The following is a 24,133-nucleotide window of genomic DNA, read 5'->3' on the forward strand; positions in this document are numbered from 1 at the left end:
ATAATTTCCTTACAGTACTTGAATAATTCAATTCTGTGTGTATTGTACAGACTGCAGTCCATAAGGAAATGTATCTCATCTTCAATCTGCTTTTTAGCACAGTGTTTACAGACCCTTTCATTCCTTGGAGTTCTGCAATGCCTGCCAGTTTCAATATGAAGTTTGTGATCAGAGATTCTGAACTGGCATAGGGAGTGTCTCAGTTTAATATTACTCATTGTTATTAAACATTTTTCCATTTTAAACTGTGTTTTGAATGTTCTATAATTTTCCAATTTGTTTGTTCCACCATTTGCTCTGTTGTCATCAAATAGAGCTTCTTTCCATTTTATTTTATAATTTTCTTTCAGTAAAGCAGAGATAGTCTTGGTTTGGTGTGGTTTCTTTTTTTTTATTTGTTGTTTTATTGCCTTATCAAGATTGTTGTCACTGATTATTTTGTCGACATTTCTTGTCCACCTAGTTTTTACTGTATTGACCTCATCAAAGGTGCTTTTTATTAACTTGGGCGTCTATGGAAGTTTTGATCTGAGCCAGAATTTAATTATTTGTGTGATAATTTTTATGGCAAGAGGGTATCTTCCCAATTCCCCTAAGATTGCAAGCTTAGTAGCATTCTTTTTAACCCTCAGGAGTAATCAGAAGAAAGAATAGTTAACAGTTTCAATAATATCGCTATTTTTAGTGACTTCCTCTCCCCATACTTCACACCCATAGCTAATGATGGGTGCTATCAATTTATCAAATAGGTTTAGAGCTATGCTTATTTTGAGGTTTGAGACAGAATTGAGTGTTTGTTTTAGTACGAACTTGTACTAGTGTACGTTTGTTTCAGTAATAAGCCTTCTTCCCTAGATAACTATAGGCGTCCTTAGAAGGGACATACGCAATTAAATTGGGCTAGGAGTGGTATGGGGTGATGGTTTTGGTAAAAGGAGCCCCCCCCCCCCCCCGTGTTGGAGCACAGGAACTATGATCAAATTTGAAATTTTAAACAGCAACCAATATTCTTCAAGCTGGTATTTTTTTTTAGATTTTATTTTTTCATTCCGTTTCACTGTTTTTTCGAGTTTAAAAAATATGAGCTGGCTGGAGCCTTCATCCCTTATTTCTTAAACTAGATACCAGCCGATAACCCCCCCCCCCCCCGCTCATAGGGATTGCGTACAGTTGATCAAAGTTCCTGGGCTCCGACTGGTTGGAGGATCACAAGTGTTCATAGCAAAAATGTCTGGAGAGCATTTATAAAATAAAAACGATTAAATAATGTTGGGCTTAAGTTACAGCTCTGTTTTACTCCTGAAGAGTATGGAAATCTATTTGTTATTCTTCCGTTTAACAAGCTGTCGAAGATTCGGGTCAACGCAACGAGTCCGATGCCAATAAATATTCCAATAAATGTCAATAAATCCTACGTTCATAAACATGAATAAACATGCAAACTGAATCGCTATCTCGCGAGGCGATATTGGTTCAAATACTGCGTCAGGAAAACGTACGATTACTGGTAAACGCAAAACATCGAGTACACACTGCGAAGAAACCGAAAAAAACTAACAACTAACCTACCAGCCATTTTGTATAATGCAATATGGGTAATATGTAAAGTAGGTCGTATTCGTGAGGTCCTATTTGAGAGCTCCCAGATACGACCCAATGTGGCGTGCGCATAACCCTTCTCATGAACTGTGCACTAGTATTTTTATTTGATGAAAGTGTGAGGGCGCACCATTATATAGAAACGAGGCTGGGTCAGAGGTTAAATTTCATGAGAACGTCTGTTGTTTGAGTATGTGTCGCGTCGTTCTGACCCGTTTCAGACACAGGGGATGAGTAGTGACCCCTGTTCAATATACAGTGTATGTAACTGATCCTTGTGGAATATTCAAACCTCGACGTAAAATCTTGTTCTTTAATTACCCATGGCGACTCTGGAGTTGGACCCCATATTCTTGAAGGCTCTCACTTTGTTACACTCAAAACATAAGGACTCTGCTGAACAACTACGACAAATGGTCTACGATTCTGTCACTGTTTCCCAATCGAAGCAGGAGGGAGACCGCAAGGTAAGTCTATTGTCAGCGCTTGGAGTAGACTCAATTCATGCCCTTCATCCACTGTGGACTGGCGAAACTTGGTGTTCATACTTTGGATCAGTGAGGAATGTTATTCTGTTAGTCTGGCTAAAAAACTATTTAACTCTATTATCAAACCCACAGCTTTATATGGGGCTGATGTGTGGGGAGGGGTTATGCTGAACATCTACAAGGGGTCTGGTAAAAATAAATGTACAGTTGACAATTGCAATTTTGAAACAAAACTTTTCTCAGATAAATTAATTCCAGAAAAACTTCATATTAAATTCTGTAAAAGAGTTCTGGGTGTGCACAGGAAGGCATCTAATGACCCATGTAGAGGTGAATTAGGTCAATATCCACTTATATTGGATATTTGTGTTTCAGTTATGAAATATTATCAAAGACTAGTATGTAAAAAAAAAAACAATTCTATCATTGATGCAGCCTATGAAGAATCCAAAACTGTTGTGCATGACCCATGGCTTAACTTTATACAAAAATTACTAGTCATAACAGATCTAACTAATTCAGACCCACATCAGAATAATTTTTGTGATATTTTTAAAGAGAAGCTCAAATGTTTGTACTGTATGAAGTGGAAAAACAATTTGTTGAACAATTGTAAGCTTGACTTTAAGAAAATTTTGAATTTGAACATTATTTGGAAAAAATTAAAAATAAAAATCATAGAATAGCTTATACTAAATTTAGAGCTTCTGCACATTTTCTTCCCATTGAATCCGGTAGACATAAAGGCATTTTGAAGGAAAACAGGCTATGTAATCTCCATGAATGCAATGAAGTAGGGGATGAGAAACATTACATTTTATATTGTAATAATTGTCAAATCAAAGAACAAAGATCTAGATTCCTTGCAGCTTTATACATCTACCGTATGCCCCAAAGCTGGAAGATTTTAGCATGGATGAATTATTTCCTATTATTGTTTCAAGTAATGATTTTTTCATTCTTAGCATTTTTGCAAAATTTATTTTCTATATTTTTGATATGTTTTAGTACTGTAAGTTTTTGTTGTTCTGAATGTTTTGTTTTGTTATTGTTATTTTTGGACTTTACTCAAGATTTCATTGGTACGTTCCAAATAAAAAAAATTCTATCTATCTACCACACCCCGGTCACTTTGCCGGAATCAGTTCCTTTTGCATCCCCCACCCCTAACCCTCACTCAAATATAATTATACAGTAATATTAGTATATGCCCCTCCTAAGGACACCTATAGTAATTATTTAGAGGGAACATGTGTAATTGAATTGGATGTCTGGAGTGAGGGTTGGAGTTGGGGTTCGGGTGGGGATGCAAAAGAAACTCTTTCCTATTTTTTATCTTTTCGAAGCAGTGTGTCATCTAAACAGGACTGGTTCTGTAGGGATCTTGAATTGAAATAGAATGCCAAAAAATCAAGCTTAGTGTGGCTGTAGGAAATTGACCACCTCTGGCATCTGCATGATTTCTTTTTCTCACAACCTTTGTTTATAAAATCACTATAAAATGATACTCTGTGGAAAGTAGCAAGTATGGGTGTTGTAATTATCAAGTACGAGTGGTAAAATATTCCAGGCTCTAAAACAGTTGAATGAAATAAAATAATTTGAAAGTATTCATGTTTCATATAATTGACAGTTTAGTGGTAGGTGAATTCACGCCATCAGAGTTTAATATTTTCGCTCCTGAACATCATGAAATTATTATATGCGATGGCGATATGCAAAAGTGTCTGCTTGCTGGGCCAAGCAGATCCCTATCCCGTGAACCGGCGGGTCGAATGACTAGTTCTATTTTACTAAGAATAAGTAAAATATGTTCAAGTTTCTTGAAACCTGGGACATAATTGTAAAATGGTGGTGTACAACTGAGTACACAATTCACATCGCAAAATTTAGAATCGATTGTTCTGAATTGAAAAACTATTTACTTACTGAAGTCAGTTTAACCATGGAGCTGTATGGTCTAACAGAGCTACATGTATGATAATACCCAGTAATGAGACCTCTTCATTTATCTCTCTGTACACTGGTGAGTTTAAACATAAGACAGAAAATTGTACTCATGATATTGCATGTACAATACTGTATACATATCATAAATTGCAATGCGTGTATAAAATTCTTTCATTCTTGTACATGTGTCTAGGGTTTGGTATATGGTCACGGTGAATGTGGGCCAATCAGTTCAGGCATGAATTTGTCATTTTAGTATTAATAGCCACAAAATAAATACAACATTGATCACTGCTGTGTTATTCATAGTCACATACATGTACATCTACTTTGGTACTAAATAATCTGTAAGTTTAAGGAAACATGATTTTACTGGAGCTTGGCTGGAGCTGTTCATTACATTACAAGGAAATAAACCCTATTGTTTAGAATCCTACATGTATAATACTCTACATACGTATTCTCAAGTAGTTGTAGCAATTTTTTCAGTAGCGAAAGAAAGAACTGCAGCTATAACTCCCCACTAATTTTATTTTAATTGAATGAATGAATGAATGAATGAATGAATGAAGTTTATTTCACTATAAACATATATACATGTACACATATAATAATATTCAAATAAATGTGTTACATAAACAGATGAGTAAATAAAATTAAGTAAATAGGTCTATAATTTGAATTTTAGATATATATATTTTTTTAGATATTTGTCAATTGCTTGGAGAATAACATAATCATACAAAGTCAATAACAAAGTCAGAATAGTAACAATAAACAAAAAAATATATATATATATATACATACAAAAACAAAACAAAAAAAACATATAAAATGAAATTATAGTAGACATTTCGTTGTTTCACTGACTTAGGAGAGCATTTTTTTAATTTGGATTTAAATGTGTGTCTGTTCATTTCATTTTTGATTGTGCTAGGAAGGGAATTCCAATGGCGTGTTGCAGTAAATTTAATTGTTTTTTGGCATAAAGTTAGATTCATTTTGGGGATATAAAAACTATCAGCCATTGCTAGACGTGTTGCATAATTGTGGGATATTGGGTCCAGATAATGATTTATTGTATGTGCAAAACGACAATTTTTTAGATCAAAAACAAATAGACATGTTTGAAGTTTACATAACTTGTAAACATCTAATATTCCAAGTTTTTTAAACAAGGGGGCAGTGTGGGCATGAATGTCGGAAAATGTGATGAGACGTACGACTTTTTTCTGGAGGCGCAAGATTGATTCAAGGAAAGACGAGTATGTGTTTCCCCAAATCTCTAAACAGTAAGAAATATGGGGAAGTATTAAAGAATTATACAGAAGAAGAAGAATTGATCTTGGGACATAATGCCAAATCTGTGAGATAATACCCACTTTCCTGGAGATTAATTTAGTTAATAAATTTATATGAGGTTTCCACGTTAAATTACAGTCAATTGTCACGCCTAAATACTGTGTGGAACGAACGCCCTCTATTGGTAACCCATTAATGACCAAACTGCCCTCTGTAGTAACTGTTCTTTGTGGTGACTTTATAAGCATGTAGTTTGTTTTCTGTGTGTTAATAGTTAGTTGGTTAGCATTACACCATTCACAGACTTTCTGTGTGTTAATAGTAAGTTGGTTAGCATTGCACCATTCACAGACTTTCTGTGTGTTAATAGTAAGTTGGTTAGCATTGCACCATTCACAGACTTTCTGTGTGTTAATAGTAAGTTGGTTAGCATTGCACCATTCACAGACTTTCTGTGTGTTAATAGTAAGTTGGTTAGCATTGCACCATTCACAGACTTTCTGTGTGTTAATAGTAAGTTGGTTAGCATTACACCATTCACAGACTTTCTGTGTGTTAATAGTAAGTTGGTTAGCATTACACCATTCACAGACTTTCTGTGTGTTAATAGTAAGTTGGTTAGCATTACACCATTCACAGACTTTCTGTGTGTTAATAGTAAGTTGGTTAGCATTACACCATTCACAGACTTTCTGTGTGTTAATAGTAAGTTGGTTAGCATTACACCATTCACAGACTTTCTGTGTGTTAATAGTAAGTTGGTTAGCATTACACCATTCACTGACTTTCTGTGTGTTAATAGTAAGTTGGTTAGCATTACACCATTCACAGACTTTCTGTGTGTTAATAGTAAGTTGGTTAGCATTGCACCATTCACAGACTTTCTGTGTGTTAATAGTAAGTTGGTTAGCATTGCACCATTCACAGACTTTCTGTGTGTTAATAGTAAGTTGGTTAGCATTGCACCATTCACAGACTTTCTGTGTGTTAATAGTAAGTTGGTTAGCATTACACCATTCACGGACTTTCTGTGTGTTAATAGTAAGTTGGTTAGCATTACACCATTCACAGACTTTCTGTGTGTTAATAGTAAGTTGGTTAGCATTACACCATTCACAGACTTTCTGTGTGTTAATAGTAAGTTGGTTAGCATTACACCATTCACAGACTTTCTGTGTGTTAATAGTAAGTTGGTTAGCATTACACCATTCACAGACTTTCTGTGTGTTAATAGTAAGTTGGTTAGCATTACACCATTCACAGACTTTCTGTGTGTTAATAGTTAGTTGGTTAGCATTACACCATTCACAGACTTTCTGTGTGTTAATAGTAAGTTGGTTAGCATTACACCATTCACAGACTTTCTGTGTGTTAATAGTTAGTTGGTTAGCATTACACCATTCACAGACTTTCTGTGTGTTAATAGTAAGTTGGTTAGCATTACACCATTCACTGACTTTCTGTGTGTTAATAGTAAGTTGGTTAGCATTACACCATTCACAGACTTTCTGTGTGTTAATAGTAAGTTGGTTAGCATTACACCATTCACAGACTTTCTGTGTGTTAATAGTAAGTTGGTTAGCATTACACCATTCACTGACTTTCTGTGTGTTAATAGTAAGTTGGTTAGCATTACACCATTCACAGACTTTCTGTGTGTTAATAGTAAGTTGGTTAGCATTGCACCATTCACAGACTTTCTGTGTGTTAATAGTAAGTTGGTTAGCATTACACCATTCACAGACTTTCTGTGTGTTAATAGTTAGTTGGTTAGCATTACACCATTCACAGACTTTCTGTGTGTTAATAGTTAGTTGGTTAGCATTACACCATTCACAGACTTTCTGTGTGTTAATAGTTAGTTGGTTAGCATTACACCATTCACAGACTTTCTGTGTGTTAATAGTAAGTTGGTTAGCATTACACCATTCACAGACTTTCTGTGTGTTAATAGTTAGTTGGTTAGCATTACACCATTCACAGACTTTCTGTGTGTTAATAGTAAGTTGGTTAGCATTACACCATTCACAGACTTTCTGTGTGTTAATAGTTAGTTGGTTAGCATTACACCATTCACTGACTTTCTGTGTGTTAATAGTAAGTTGGTTAGCATTACACCATTCACAGACTTTCTGTGTGTTAATAGTTAGTTGGTTAGCATTACACCATTCACAGACTTTCTGTGTGTTAATAGTAAGTTGGTTAGCATTACACCATTCACTGACTTTCTGTGTGTTAATAGTAAGTTGGTTAGCATTACACCATTCACAGACTTTCTGTGTGTTAATAGTAAGTTGGTTAGCATTACACCATTCACAGACTTTCTGTGTGTTAATAGTAAGTTGGTTAGCATTACACCATTCACTGACTTTCTGTGTGTTAATAGTAAGTTGGTTAGCATTACACCATTCACAGACTTTCTGTGTGTTAATAGTAAGTTGGTTAGCATTACACCATTCACAGACTTTCTGTGTGTTAATAGTAAGTTGGTTAGCATTACACCATTCACAGACTTTCTGTGTGTTAATAGTAAGTTGGTTAGCATTACACCATTCACTGACTTTCTGTGTGTTAATAGTAAGTTGGTTAGCATTACACCATTCACAGACTTTCTGTGTGTTAATAGTAAGTTGGTTAGCATTGCACCATTCACAGACTTTCTGTGTGTTAATAGTAAGTTGGTTAGCATTGCACCATTCACAGACTTTCTGTGTGTTAATAGTAAGTTGGTTAGCATTACACCATTCACAGACTTTCTGTGTGTTAATAGTAAGTTGGTTAGCATTGCACCATTCACAGACTTTCTGTGTGTTAATAGTAAGTTGGTTAGCATTACACCATTCACAGACTTTCTGTGTGTTAATAGTTAGTTGGTTAGCATTACACCATTCACAGACTTTCTGTGTGTTAATAGTTAGTTGGTTAGCATTACACCATTCACAGACTTTCTGTGTGTTAATAGTTAGTTGGTTAGCATTACACCATTCACAGACTTTCTGTGTGTTAATAGTAAGTTGGTTAGCATTACACCATTCACAGACTTTCTGTGTGTTAATAGTTAGTTGGTTAGCATTACACCATTCACAGACTTTCTGTGTGTTAATAGTAAGTTGGTTAGCATTACACCATTCACAGACTTTCTGTGTGTTAATAGTTAGTTGGTTAGCATTACACCATTCACAGACTTTCTGTGTGTTAATAGTAAGTTGGTTAGCATTACACCATTCACTGACTTTCTGTGTGTTAATAGTAAGTTGGTTAGCATTACACCATTCACAGACTTTCTGTGTGTTAATAGTTAGTTGGTTAGCATTACACCATTCACAGACTTTCTGTGTGTTAATAGTAAGTTGGTTAGCATTACACCATTCACTGACTTTCTGTGTGTTAATAGTAAGTTGGTTAGCATTACACCATTCACAGACTTTCTGTGTGTTAATAGTAAGTTGGTTAGCATTACACCATTCACAGACTTTCTGTGTGTTAATAGTAAGTTGGTTAGCATTACACCATTCACTGACTTTCTGTGTGTTAATAGTAAGTTGGTTAGCATTACACCATTCACAGACTTTCTGTGTGTTAATAGTAAGTTGGTTAGCATTACACCATTCACAGACTTTCTGTGTGTTAATAGTAAGTTGGTTAGCATTACACCATTCACAGACTTTCTGTGTGTTAATAGTAAGTTGGTTAGCATTACACCATTCACTGACTTTCTGTGTGTTAATAGTAAGTTGGTTAGCATTACACCATTCACAGACTTTCTGTGTGTTAATAGTAAGTTGGTTAGCATTGCACCATTCACAGACTTTCTGTGTGTTAATAGTAAGTTGGTTAGCATTGCACCATTCACAGACTTTCTGTGTGTTAATAGTAAGTTGGTTAGCATTACACCATTCACAGACTTTCTGTGTGTTAATAGTAAGTTGGTTAGCATTGCACCATTCACAGACTTTCTGTGTGTTAATAGTAAGTTGGTTAGCATTACACCATTCACAGACTTTCTGTGTGTTAATAGTTAGTTGGTTAGCATTACACCATTCACAGACTTTCTGTGTGTTAATAGTTAGTTGGTTAGCATTACACCATTCACAGACTTTCTGTGTGTTAATAGTTAGTTGGTTAGCATTACACCATTCACAGACTTTCTGTGTGTTAATAGTAAGTTGGTTAGCATTACACCATTCACAGACTTTCTGTGTGTTAATAGTTAGTTGGTTAGCATTACACCATTCACAGACTTTCTGTGTGTTAATAGTAAGTTGGTTAGCATTACACCATTCACAGACTTTCTGTGTGTTAATAGTTAGTTGGTTAGCATTACACCATTCACAGACTTTCTGTGTGTTAATAGTAAGTTGGTTAGCATTACACCATTCACTGACTTTCTGTGTGTTAATAGTAAGTTGGTTAGCATTACACCATTCACTGACTTTCTGTGTGTTAATAGTAAGTTGGTTAGCATTACACCATTCACAGACTTTCTGTGTGTTAATAGTAAGTTGGTTAGCATTACACCATTCACAGACTTTCTGTGTGTTAATAGTAAGTTGGTTAGCATTACACCATTCACAGACTTTCTGTGTGTTAATAGTAAGTTGGTTAGCATTGCACCATTCACAGACTTTCTGTGTGTTAATAGTAAGTTGGTTAGCATTACACCATTCACAGACTTTCTGTGTGTTAATAGTAAGTTGGTTAGCATTACACCATTCACAGACTTTCTGTGTGTTAATAGTAAGTTGGTTAGCATTGCACCATTCACAGACTTTCTGTGTGTTAATAGTAAGTTGGTTAGCATTACACCATTCACAGACTTTCTGTGTGTTAATAGTAAGTTGGTTAGCATTACACCATTCACAGACTTTCTGTGTGTTAATAGTAAGTTGGTTAGCATTACACCATTCACAGACTTTCTGTGTGTTAATAGTAAGTTGGTTAGCATTGCACCATTCACAGACTTTCTGTGTGTTAATAGTAAGTTGGTTAGCATTACACCATTCACAGACTTTGTGTGTTAATAGTAAGTTGGTTAGCATTACACCATTCACAGACTTTCTGTGTGTTAATAGTAAGTTGGTTAGCATTACACCATTCACAGACTTTCTGTGTGTTAATAGTAAGTTGGTTAGCATTACACCATTCACAGACTTTCTGTGTGTTAATAGTTGGTTGGTTAGCATTACACCATTCACAGACTTTCTGTGTGTTAATAGTAAGTTGGTTAGCATTACACCATTCACTGACTTTCTGTGTGTTAATAGTAAGTTGGTTAGCATTACACCATTCACAGACTTTCTGTGTGTTAATAGTAAGTTGGTTAGCATTGCACCATTCACAGACTTTCTGTGTGTTAATAGTAAGTTGGTTAGCATTACACCATTCACAGACTTTCTGTGTGTTAATAGTAAGTTGGTTAGCATTACACCATTCACAGACTTTCTGTGTGTTAATAGTAAGTTGGTTAGCATTACACCATTCACAGACTTTCTGTGTGTTAATAGTAAGTTGGTTAGCATTACACCATTCACAGACTTTCTGTGTGTTAATAGTTGGTTGGTTAGCATTACACCATTCACAGACTTTCTGTGTGTTAATAGTAAGTTGGTTAGCATTACACCATTCACTGACTTTCTGTGTGTTAATAGTAAGTTGGTTAGCATTACACCATTCACAGACTTTCTGTGTGTTAATAGTAAGTTGGTTAGCATTACACCATTCACAGACTTTCTGTGTGTTAATAGTTGGTTGGTTAGCATTACACCATTCACAGACTTTCTGTGTGTTAATAGTAAGTTGGTTAGCATTACACCATTCACTGACTTTCTGTGTGTTAATAGTAAGTTGGTTAGCATTACACCATTCACAGACTTTCTGTGTGTTAATAGTAAGTTGGTTAGCATTACACCATTCACAGACTTTCTGTGTGTTAATAGTTAGTTGGTTAGCATTACACCATTCACTGACTTTCTGTGTGTTAATAGTTAGTTGGTTAGCATTACACCATTCACTGACTTTCTGTGTGTTAATAGTAAGTTGGTTAGCATTACACCATTCACAGACTTTCTGTGTGTTAATAGTAAGTTGGTTAGCATTACACCATTCACAGACTTTCTGTGTGTTAATAGTAAGTTGGTTAGCATTACACCATTCACAGACTTTCTGTGTGTTAATAGTAAGTTGGTTAGCATTACACCATTCACAGACTTTCTGTGTGTTAATAGTTGGTTGGTTAGCATTACACCATTCACAGACTTTCTGTGTGTTAATAGTAAGTTGGTTAGCATTACACCATTCACTGACTTTCTGTGTGTTAATAGTAAGTTGGTTAGCATTACACCATTCACAGACTTTCTGTGTGTTAATAGTAAGTTGGTTAGCATTGCACCATTCACAGACTTTCTGTGTGTTAATAGTAAGTTGGTTAGCATTACACCATTCACAGACTTTCTGTGTGTTAATAGTAAGTTGGTTAGCATTACACCATTCACAGACTTTCTGTGTGTTAATAGTAAGTTGGTTAGCATTACACCATTCACAGACTTTCTGTGTGTTAATAGTAAGTTGGTTAGCATTACACCATTCACAGACTTTCTGTGTGTTAATAGTTGGTTGGTTAGCATTACACCATTCACAGACTTTCTGTGTGTTAATAGTAAGTTGGTTAGCATTACACCATTCACTGACTTTCTGTGTGTTAATAGTAAGTTGGTTAGCATTACACCATTCACAGACTTTCTGTGTGTTAATAGTAAGTTGGTTAGCATTACACCATTCACAGACTTTCTGTGTGTTAATAGTTGGTTGGTTAGCATTACACCATTCACAGACTTTCTGTGTGTTAATAGTAAGTTGGTTAGCATTACACCATTCACTGACTTTCTGTGTGTTAATAGTAAGTTGGTTAGCATTACACCATTCACAGACTTTCTGTGTGTTAATAGTAAGTTGGTTAGCATTACACCATTCACAGACTTTCTGTGTGTTAATAGTTAGTTGGTTAGCATTACACCATTCACTGACTTTCTGTGTGTTAATAGTTAGTTGGTTAGCATTACACCATTCACTGACTTTCTGTGTGTTAATAGTAAGTTGGTTAGCATTACACCATTCACAGACTTTCTGTGTGTTAATAGTAAGTTGGTTAGCATTACACCATTCACAGACTTTCTGTGTGTTAATAGTAAGTTGGTTAGCATTACACCATTCACAGACTTTCTGTGTGTTAATAGTAAGTTGGTTAGCATTACACCATTCACAGACTTTCTGTGTGTTAATAGTAAGTTGGTTAGCATTACACCATTCACAGACTTTCTGTGTGTTAATAGTTAGTTGGTTAGCATTACACCATTCACAGACTTTCTGTGTGTTAATAGTTAGTTGGTTAGCATTACACCATTCACAGACTTTCTGTGTGTTAATAGTAAGTTGGTTAGCATTACACCATTCACAGACTTTCTGTGTGTTAATAGTAAGTTGGTTAGCATTACACCATTCACAGACTTTCTGTGTGTTAATAGTAAGTTGGTTAGCATTACACCATTCACAGACTTTCTGTGTGTTAATAGTTAGTTGGTTAGCATTACACCATTCACAGACTTTCTGTGTGTTAATAGTTAGTTGGTTAGCATTACACCATTCACAGACTTTCTGTGTGTTAATAGTAAGTTGGTTAGCATTACACCATTCACAGACTTTCTGTGTGTTAATAGTAAGTTGGTTAGCATTACACCATTCACAGACTTTCTGTGTGTTAATAGTAAGTTGGTTAGCATTACACCATTCACAGACTTTCTGTGTGTTAATAGTAAGTTGGTTAGCATTGCACCATTCACAGACTTTCTGTGTGTTAATAGTAAGTTGGTTAGCATTACACCATTCACAGACTTTCTGTGTGTTAATAGTAAGTTGGTTAGCATTGCACCATTCACAGACTTTCTGTGTGTTAATAGTTAGTTGGTTAGCATTACACCATTCACAGACTTTCTGTGTGTTAATAGTAAGTTGGTTAGCATTGCACCATTCACAGACTTTCTGTGTGTTAATAGTAAGTTGGTTAGCATTACACCATTCACAGACTTTCTGTGTGTTAATAGTAAGTTGGTTAGCATTACACCATTCACAGACTTTCTGTGTGTTAATAGTAAGTTGGTTAGCATTACACCATTCACAGACTTTCTGTGTGTTAATAGTTAGTTGGTTAGCATTACACCATTCACAGACTTTCTGTGTGTTAATAGTTAGTTGGTTAGCATTACACCATTCACAGACTTTCTGTGTGTTAATAGTAAGTTGGTTAGCATTACACCATTCACAGACTTTCTGTGTGTTAATAGTAAGTTGGTTAGCATTACACCATTCACAGACTTTCTGTGTGTTAATAGTAAGTTGGTTAGCATTACACCATTCACAGACTTTCTGTGTGTTAATAGTAAGTTGGTTAGCATTGCACCATTCACAGACTTTCTGTGTGTTAGTAGTAAGTTGGTTAGCATTACACCATTCACAGACTTTCTGTGTGTTAATAGTAAGTTGGTTAGCATTGCACCATTCACAGACTTTCTGTGTGTTAATAGTTAGTTGGTTAGCATTACACCATTCACAGACTGTCTGTGTGTTAATAGTAAGTTGGTTAGCATTGCACCATTCACAGACTTTCTGTGTGTTAATAGTAAGTTGGTTAGCATTACACCATTCACAGACTTTCTGTGTGTTAATAGTTAGTTGGTTAGCATTACACCATTCACAGACTTTCTGTGTGTTAATAGTAAGTTGGTTAGCATTGCACCATTCACAGACTTTCTGTGTGTTAATAGTAAGTTGGTTAGCATTACACCATTCACAGACTTTCTGTGTGTTAATAGTAAGTTGGTTAGCATTACACCATTCACAGACTTTCTGTGTGTTAATAGTAAGTTGGTTAGCATTGCACCATTCACAGACTTTCTGTGTGTTAATAGTAAGTTGGTTAGCATTACACCATTCACAGACTTTCTGTGTGTTAATAGTTAGTTGGTTAGCATTACACCATTCACAGACTTTCTTAATGTCAGAGAAATAGATTGTGTTGTCTTTGACAGATTTAAACAGAGTTGTGTCGTCTGCAAAAGGACAAAATTCAAAAACATCGCTGGAATTTGTAATATCATTGATATAAACTAGAAATAAAATAGGGCCTAAAATCGATCCTTGTGGAACTCCACACTTTATTTCGTTGAAAGAAGATAGTGTGTTATCAATATTGACTTGATAGAGAAACATCTCACCCTTTCAGTAGGAAGGTGATGTGAACACAGTGGCAGCATAAATCAATATGTTGCTACATATCACAAAGTTTGACATGATTTCAGTGACCTCTGTGTGGAAAATATAAATACATTCAATTCAGACATACATATGTACATGTACCCATACTCGCTACATTTCAGTTCCTGTAACCACTGCACTTTATTTTACCCGATTATATATTATTTATACTCAGGATTTTATTCATACATGTATTACAAAACATTACTTTACTTTACAAATTAATTTCATAGTTTGGTTCAATATAATAGTGTGTCCTCCCCATAATGGCTATATTTTAGTTCCCATATTTGGTCGCAATCAATATATTATACATGAATGTGCGTACATATATCAATGTACATTTTTTGGTTAAGTCATTGGCGCACTAGAGAATAACTAATTGTATACAAATTTTCTGTACATTAGTGACCATCATATCTATGCTTGGTGAACACAATGTTCAAAAAGCCATAGTGTGTGTGTATATGGAACAAACTCCAGTAGTATACTTACTTGCTTCATCAAGTAGTATGCACATGTTCTTATGAAATAATTAATTTTGAAAAAATATAGATGTCGTTTGTTGCCATATGCCAGATTGTGTTTTATTGCTCCACAAAACTTCTGGGTTTATGATCCAGCCACTGCAGACTGGAACTATTTACGTAATTCTGAAAAATTATTTTTTTCATGCTTTTTTTTTGAACCCCAAATACCTGAGGATCACATCTGTTCAGCAAAATATAATCTTTTTATGCTGAAAACAATCTAATATCCAACTAAACTTACTAAACAATATATTGAAATCTGTTTCTAAAACTTAATATTGCTATCAAAAACTGCAGGACTGACATATGTGCGTTTTTGGAGTGGGTCATCAAATACCATGCGATGTCCTGCTAAAGCAGAGTTTCATAATCAGTGTTTTATATTAAGGGTGACTACTGAATAATTACACATGTAATAGGCCCTGTATGTAGTTGATTAAATATATACGTTTTATTGCCAATAGAGTTCTGATATCAAGCCAAGATCAATATTGAAAAAAGATCATAGCATGAAGATGAGTGAACAAAAGAAGGAAGCTGAGAAGAGAGCTGTAGAAAAGGTAGAACTCATAAACATCAGTACTTTTAATGAATGGTATATAAACATGTTACAGAGAGCAGTAGCTTCATGTACTTGAGTACACATACTCTGAACAACTTTGAACTTTTTTGTGAACTGAACACTCTTGTGAACTGAACACTCTTGTGAACTGAACACTCTTGTAAACTGAACACTCTTGTAAACTGAACACTTGTGTGAACTGAACACTTGTGTGAACTGAACACTTGTGTGAACTGAACACTTGTGTGAACACTTGTAAGCAAAACACTTGTAATTTCTGAACATGGATTGCTTAATTACATTGTAATTTTGATTTGTGGTTAATTACCTGGGTATGTACATTATACATGTATGTATCTCTTGACAACAGAATTGTACTAAGAAATTGAATTTAGAATTTATTAAAATTAAGTGTAATGTCAAATACAGTTATATTTATTTACAAATTTAACTTTTTTTGTATGTGATATGTTTTTAAATTACATAAAAAACATTTACATGATATTCATATGATTCCTTGAATTGCAGGTTAAACAAGACATAACTGATCTGACTAGAGAAGCCAAGAAGCCTAAACTAGAAGATAGTGCTCCTAAGAAAAAAGCTGAGTCACTGTTTCTCAAGGAATTTGATGACACCAGTACAGATGACAGTAATGATAAGCAAAGTGAAAGCACTGATGCTGATGACTTTGCCATGGAGATGGGACTGGCTTGTGTGTTATGTCGACAGTTAGATGTGGCACCGGGTAATCAGCTGGTAGAATGTCAAGAATGTCATAACCTTTATCACCAGGTACAATGCGAGATTTATTTCAGGAGCACATATGTGTAAAAATGTGAAATTACAGCTCCAGGAATTGATCATGAATCATGATTAAACAAAGTTCTCTCAAACATTATATTGGCATTTCCCATTGTAAAAAAAGTCATTCTTGCCAGCAATTCGTAGCATAATAATTTCATTATAAATGCTGTTACAAATGTAGTTAGTCGACTTACCTAAAATTATTGACAATGTAAACACAGCCTGTTGTGATTACTTGGTTCTCTCCATCCCCCTCATAGTATGCATATATGAGAATATTTAATCTGAACAATATAAAGTAATTATTGACGTAATTTGACTTTAACTACTACTTTTATACCTTAGCTTGTTTGTAAATCATTATTTTATACATACTGTAATCATTTTAATATTCACTGGGTTTAAAATTTGTTGATTTCAGGCATATTCAATAGGTTTTAAATTCACGGTTTTATCATTTTCCAGTCAGCGAAATAAGCAAAATTAAAATCCAGTGAATAATTAATCCTTTTACAGTAGTTTATTCTTCGGCAAAGGATTATGGGTAAAGCATGATACATGTATCATAGAATCTGTTGACAGAAATTGAGATAACTTAAAAAGTTGAACTTTAAATTGGCTAAAAGTTTAGAACATGGTAGCATATATGTAGTGGTGCCAAACTTGCTTCTAAAATTGTTGTCATGGAAACAGAACTGAAAATATTAAAGTTAAAATGTCCTTCCATTGTATACAATTTACCGATGTGAACAGGTTATATAGGTATATTACCTGTTGACCACTAAAAGGGAACACAAAAGTGTCATAATCTAAATTTCACAACCAAAATACCAATTTTTACAAAGTTCTTGGCAATACATGTATTATCACTTTATGTGTATTTGTAACATTTTAATTTCCATTACTATATTTATATACATGAGTAATATGCACAATGCAAATTTGAACTTATTTGCACCAGTATTTCACATGTTATAGATGAAATCATTTTCTCAATTTCTGACAACAGATTCTATGATGTCATATTTTACCTATAATCCTTTGCTTGAGAATCAAGATGGCTTACTGCATAATACTGATGAGAAGTTGAATATCTAGAGAATGAAAAGTGATATAAAAAAACTATAAATTGCATTTCCCTACACTTGTGGAGCTTTTTCTTGAGAGGGAATTATGTTGTTTGGCTTGATGTTTCCTTTAAGTTCATTCAGATGAGTAGTCATACATACATGTACATGTATAGATATGTATAGATAAATATAGATATTCTCACAACTACCTTTATTTCATGTCAGAAATGCCACAAACCTGCAGCAACAGATGCCGATGTAAATGATCCAAGAGTGGTGTGGTACTGTACTCGATGTAGTAGAAATATTAAGAAAATGGTAAGCAGTGCATTTGTATATCATGTACCATAGCTATAGTAGATTGTGATAGTTCCTTGTACATGTACAGGCTGATTGTAGGAAAGCTCTTCATGCAAGAGTGCTTAGTGTGCTGCATGACTTTTTCCTGTGAGTTCTGCATCTGTGTCAACTATGGTTAATGCTTTGCATCATATTTTCTATGAATTAGAAATTACTGCTAACCAAAGTGAGACTTGGTAATTAGCAAAACACAAGGACATTATTGATAACTTGTATATTACCGGTACATGTGTTTCCAGACTTTGAGTATAACAGTATGCATGCAACAGACATGCTATTCTGATCTTTGTTGTACTGTATTGATATTTTATCATATTCTGTTTAGAGGGAATTTTCCTAGATGATGTTCAATGATTCTAAAATAGTTGATAAAATTTTTCCAGCATAGTCATCTTTCAACAATCAATTACCATATCTTGCCTATGATATGGATATTAATTTATGATAGATTGCAAATTCAGTTGAAATAAACTGATTTCCAGTGTAGTCTAGACTAAAAAGATTTCAATAGTACACAATACAAAGGATTCAACAAAGCCATGCATGTTTACGAACACCTCCCATGATTCTGCAAAGCACAACATCTGTCAATCAGGGCATGACAATGTGTGATTAGTCCATGCTTTTTCACCTCACCATGATTTACCGTTTATTCCACTATCTGTTGTGATGAGTGTTACTTAAATTATAGGACTAAATTAAAAAAAAAAAAATTTAATGTTACCAATTATTATTGGTATTGTTCATATTAATAGCATCTCAATTTATTTAGGCGTCAAAGCAGAAAACAAAGGCTGCTCAACCGTCATCATCCAGCAAGGATTCTGGGAAGAGAACAGATGAAGAAAGGAAGAAAGAACCTTCAACATTAGTACCTTTTAAAAGAAGTGAAGCAAATATTGTTTCTACAAAGGTGAGTATTAGTCTTGTTTGGTGAGGTATCAGTAATAATATCAGTTATTACTGTCACTGCGGTCATCACTGTCACTGCGGCCATTACTGTCACTGCGGTCATTACTGTCACTGCGGCCATTACTGTCACTGCGGTCATTACTGTCACTGGACCATTACTGTCACTGCGGCCATTACTGTCATTGCGGTCATCACTGTTACTGCGGTCATCACTGTCACTGCGGCCATTACTGTCACTGCGGCCATTACTGTCACTGCAGTCATTACTCTCACTGTGGTTATTACTGTCACTGCTGTTATTACTGTCACTGCTGTTATTACTGTTACTGCTGTTATTACTGTCACTGCTGTTATTACTGTCACTGCGACCATCACTGTCACTGCGGCCATTACTGTCACTGCAGTCATTACTGTCACTGTGTTTATTACTGTCACTGCTGTTATTACTGTCATTGCAATTGTTACTGTCATTGCAGTTATTATTATTACAGTGGTTGTCACTGTCCTCTGTCACTCACTGTGATTATTTCTGTCATACCAGTAATTATGGTCGTTTGCTACAACAAGCACATGTGACGACTCCCCTGCTTTAGCAATCTTTAGCATTTGGACTTTCTTTAAATTTCAATGTTTAATATTTATATCTCTTTGAGATTTCACATATTCAAACTATCAAATGTGACATATCATAATCACAAGACCACAATAAAGCCCTTTGATTGTTCTCATAGTGAAATCAAAAAAATGTTTTATTAAATTTATTTTCAGTCTTCTGCTTCAGCCAGTCTAGCAGCCTCACACCAACCACTTGTTGGGTTAGCAAGTTTAGCAGCAAATCTCAGTGGCAAATCAGCAACAACCAAGACTAGCACCTCCAGTAATTCTTCAGGGAAAACCACCACTAGTTCCTTTAAGACCACGTCCAACATTGTATCAAGTAAAAACCTGGCAAGTCAAATGACTAAATCCAGTGCATCATTTATGCAGTCCAGTAAATCTTTAAGTTCTGGCTATCCATCAAGCTCGGTGAGCAAATCACAACAATCAAAGACTAATCCATCATCATCAGCATCATCATCTTCGTCAACTTCTTCCGCATCATCAAGAGGAGTATCTAGTGCCACAAGTACTGCCAATGCTATGAAAAGACTTCAAATGATGAAGAAAAAAGCTGCCAAACGATAGATGTGCCAGCTTCACAAAGTACATGTACAACAATGTATCAAATACAGCACTACAACCGTTATTAATGTGTCATGTTTAGTACTGTGACAGCCAAATAATTAAGTTAGAGATGCAGGTTGGGGACTATATTTCTAATTGACTCTGATTACTGTAATTACATGAGTAAAATATACTTTTTACACATCAAGTTATATATCATTTGAAAGAGTTTAATTTAAACTTTTGAGTTTTATGGTTTACAATAATGTACTATGATACCATATTAAGTGGTGTTGATTTTGGGTTAAAATCATGCATTTTAGGTGAAAGTGCACTTAAAACTATTTAACTTTTGAATGCATACCCTGATTTTGATTTAAAAACACTTATTTAAAATTTCTGTTTACTAGGAACATAATGGCTTATTTATTAGTGTTTCCCTTGAAAAGTTTTTACACAGTGCTCTTTGAAACATTCACATTTTATAAATCGTTCAGTTAACAGAGCCGCTATTTGGCCACTCTATTGTTTCTGTTTCCGCAAAGACAGTGAAACCATACAAAGCCATTTTCTTAGGATAGACCTGAATAATGACCCCTGACAATTTCATTGAAAACAATTGAACCGTCTAGAAATATAATAGTTTTAAAGTTGAAATTTTGAGTAAAAAATAAAACTGAGATAATCGCCATTTTGTAAAAAAAGTTGTAAAACTAATCATTCGCTTCATATGTGTAACATAAACTCATAGAAATACCTCATACACCGTAGTTTGCTGATGTCAAATCGTCGGGGTAAACAAATAAAATCAAAATATTTACAATTCGAGGGAAACTGACGAAAAATCGTTGGCCAAGTTTCAACATTGCGTGAAAACTGTCATGGCGTAGTGTTATCAATTCCACTGAGGGAGGGACACAATGGATTACGTAAAGCTGATGAGATATTCATACAGTTATATAAACATAGCGATCGCCATTGGGTGGGTTGAGTCTAAATTTACTTTCCCTCAAACCTTTAAAAAAATACTTTGTATGACGCAGTTTCCATGGGCCGTGCGAAGTTATACGACCAGGTTGAAATGGGCCCTAATATTTTACTACACAACAGCTATTCGCAGTTTTTACTATTCAATCACCTAAATGCCGGTGAAACAAATTCGAAATGAAGTCCCATTGGAAGGGGAACTATTGTAAATCGAGGCAGGTTTCATTCAACTACAGATGGGACAGATCGATGCAAATTAAACTTTTAATCACATACATGTACTCGATTTTTGAGTATGTTCCAACAATGACAATACTCCGAAATTTTAACACTATCTAGCCAAGACTGTCTGGGTAAGAAAAAGCAAAAAAAAAAAAAAATCACTCTGAGTGCCCACGAACCTGCATCTCTACCTTAAATAAGGTTAATTAAAACAATTATTAAATTGTCTTCTATTTCTTGTCACCGACACTCAGAAGTTTCTTTGTTGATAACTGTAGGGGTTTACTAGTTTTGGAAGTTGTTTTTTCCATGATTCAAGTGAGAGATAAGTCATAAATTGGTCAATCTGAATATAAGCAGGTGATTGGTGAAGGAATGCAATGATACACAACCATCCCCATGTTAATGAATTGTATTTGTATGAGTGACCTCTTTATCATACATGGGTATACCTGACTGATTGTGTGTCTGAGAAAAAGTGAATACAAAATTTAAGCTCCAGATGTGATACTGTTCAAATTTCAACAAACTGCTATGATTTCTATCTGATTTCTTGTTTTCAATCAACCTTGGACTGCCAGCTAAAATATACATAATGTACATATGCCGATCAGTGGTCATAAACAGTTCAAGTACAAAATCAACTAGCGTCATGATTGAATCAACCTGCGTAGTAATTATAAATAAATATTTCAGATTGCATAGTATATGCAATATTTTGTGTATTTGATGAATTGTCAAACCATCTCAGATTTTACTCTAGGATAAAGATGTTGCACTTTCCATATGTGATAAATGCATGCAACATGTGCCGTAAATCTGGGTTGGTATATTTGCTCTGCTTTTTTCATCACAAAGCAACTGTAATATATGCATATAGTAAACTCAATAGGGTTTAGAGAAAATCACAGAAACTAGTCAAATTATCAGTACATAGGTCATGGATGAAACCGTACTGTTTTGAATAAATCTCAAATATCCTTGGCCCTTTTGTTCCTCAGACTTTTACCTAAAACTGCACAGTTTACGTTTATCAACAACCTGTATCTTTTCAGTTAACTCTTAGAAAATGCTTACACTCACCAAAAAAGATCTATGCTGTATCTTTAAAAAAACAAAACAAAAAATGTGAAAGTCCCTTGAATTGACACTTGGCACAACTGACTAGTTATTGAATCTGTATGTGAATTGGACAATAGGTGCAAGTAGAATACGAGACAAGACTTGTTTTAGTTGTTTGGCAGGGTGGATTTTTTTGAATGCAGAGGGAGGGGAGGTGCGAGTGTAAAGAATATTTCTATGTTAATCCCCTGTTGCAATGCATCATGCAACAGTATATTATGGTTTATTGCCCCACCCCTTCCCCAAATGCAAAGATTTATTACTGATTAAATGGCTCTGAAGAGAATAGTTTTATTAATACAACCGGAGTCTGCTGCTGTTGCGTTGAATTCATGCATGTAGTGAATACAAACAAAAGATCATCTGTGCAGTACCATAGAGGGCGTACTACAATTATCTTATCTTATCATATATGAATATTTTGATCGGGCGATTTGAGTATATTTTAATGGATAGCCTCTGAATCGATAATCGGAATAACATGTTCTAAGTGTCATTGGGGAAAACGCGTCCTAAAAAAAACTCTAAATTCATCAACATAAGAATGCACTTTATGACACCAGACAACCTGAGGGCAATACAATGGTACATCCTACATTTTGGCAACACTGTTCTAATGAATTGTTTTTAGTTTTCCGCAAATGTATCTGTGAAAGATCTATTACTGCTCTGCAACTACAACTTAAGTTAAATTTAATTATTTGTTGCTGAATGTTGGTACGATTTCGGATTTATGACAATGTACGTGATTATTTCAGAGTATGGTGCACGATAAGCCTCGTATTCCTAGTGGGCAATGTTGGCAAGAAGTTCAGTGGTGGCGGCAGAGGGGCGGTTGCCCTTCCAAAATCAAGCTAAAACCCTTTGTGTCACAAAATTTGACCCTTAAAATGAAGGAAATAGCATTTCAGGGGGTCTAGATTTCAGATCTCGTCCCTTATGCAAAAGTGCCGCCGCTTTTGAAGTTGTCTGTATTGTGTCCTATGTAAATCTTGTAACAAATAATCCACGAGCAAAACGTTTTTTCTGGTACCTAGTGGCAATTCTACCAATGAATTTCTTCAACCATGGACGCACTGACATACGTCCATGCTTAGTACGTAGTAGTTTTGTACACCAAAAATATGTATAATAGCAAGGTCGTAGAAGCAGCTACATAGCGAATGCATAGTTGAGAATGGGTAAAAATATAATTTAGATTCCATTTGTTATCAAATATAAACCACATTGAGGTGTTGTCACAAATCTGCCACCGTAACACCGAAAATGTTGGGTATTCCCCATTTTGTACTGTGCCAATATAACACACATTTATCAATTTATATTTCGTCGCTAATTTGACGTGATTAATATATATTAATATATTTTCTGACATAATTTTGACTTTAAATTGCATTTCCAATTTGTAAGGCCTGTACACCCCCTAACCAATATTATAAATCATAAAATGTTACAATTGCAGATAAGTAATGGCAGCGGATCATGAATTTAAGCGGTTCCCCTAAAGTTAGATTTGTAGACCATATACAGTTAAGAGAATATATTTGTCTTTTTATTTTTTTTCCAAATTTTGAGCATGCAGAATTAAAAGAAAATGGTGTGTTTATGTAACTCATTGTGTTTTTGCCTTTGTACCCACACACTGTCAACGGAAATGGATCATCTGCACATGCGTGTACCAATTTTATCAAAGGCGATCCGTCTGATGGCACACTTCGCGCATGTGCAGATAACCTGTTTTGTTTGCCGGGC

General features: G+C 34.9%; 1 protein-coding gene across 2 annotated transcripts in view; it reads left to right on the forward strand.

The window, feature by feature from the left end:
- The first annotated feature begins 1,745 nt into the window (after positions 1-1,745).
- LOC100370555 (integrator complex subunit 12-like) overlaps positions 1,746-24,133 on the forward strand; it is a 29,833-nt gene continuing 7,445 nt past the window's right edge. The window contains exons 1-6 of one of the 2 annotated variants that reach the window (XM_085500966.1): positions 1,746-2,066; positions 15,640-15,735; positions 16,266-16,532; positions 17,840-17,932; positions 18,747-18,887; positions 19,655-20,089. In XM_085500966.1, the coding sequence (XP_085357092.1) occupies positions 1,923-2,066; positions 15,640-15,735; positions 16,266-16,532; positions 17,840-17,932; positions 18,747-18,887; positions 19,655-20,071 (1,158 nt within the window). In that variant the 5' untranslated portion in view covers positions 1,746-1,922 and the 3' untranslated portion in view covers positions 20,072-20,089. Of the gene's footprint in view, positions 2,067-15,639; positions 15,736-16,265; positions 16,533-17,839; positions 17,933-18,746; positions 18,888-19,654; positions 22,685-24,133 lie in introns of those variants that run through there. The other variant, XM_085500965.1, reaches the window with a different exon arrangement.

Source organism: Saccoglossus kowalevskii, chromosome 7, assembly GCF_978046115.1.
Source record: "Saccoglossus kowalevskii chromosome 7, keSacKowa6.1, whole genome shotgun sequence".
NCBI lineage: Eukaryota > Metazoa > Hemichordata > Enteropneusta > Harrimaniidae > Saccoglossus > Saccoglossus kowalevskii.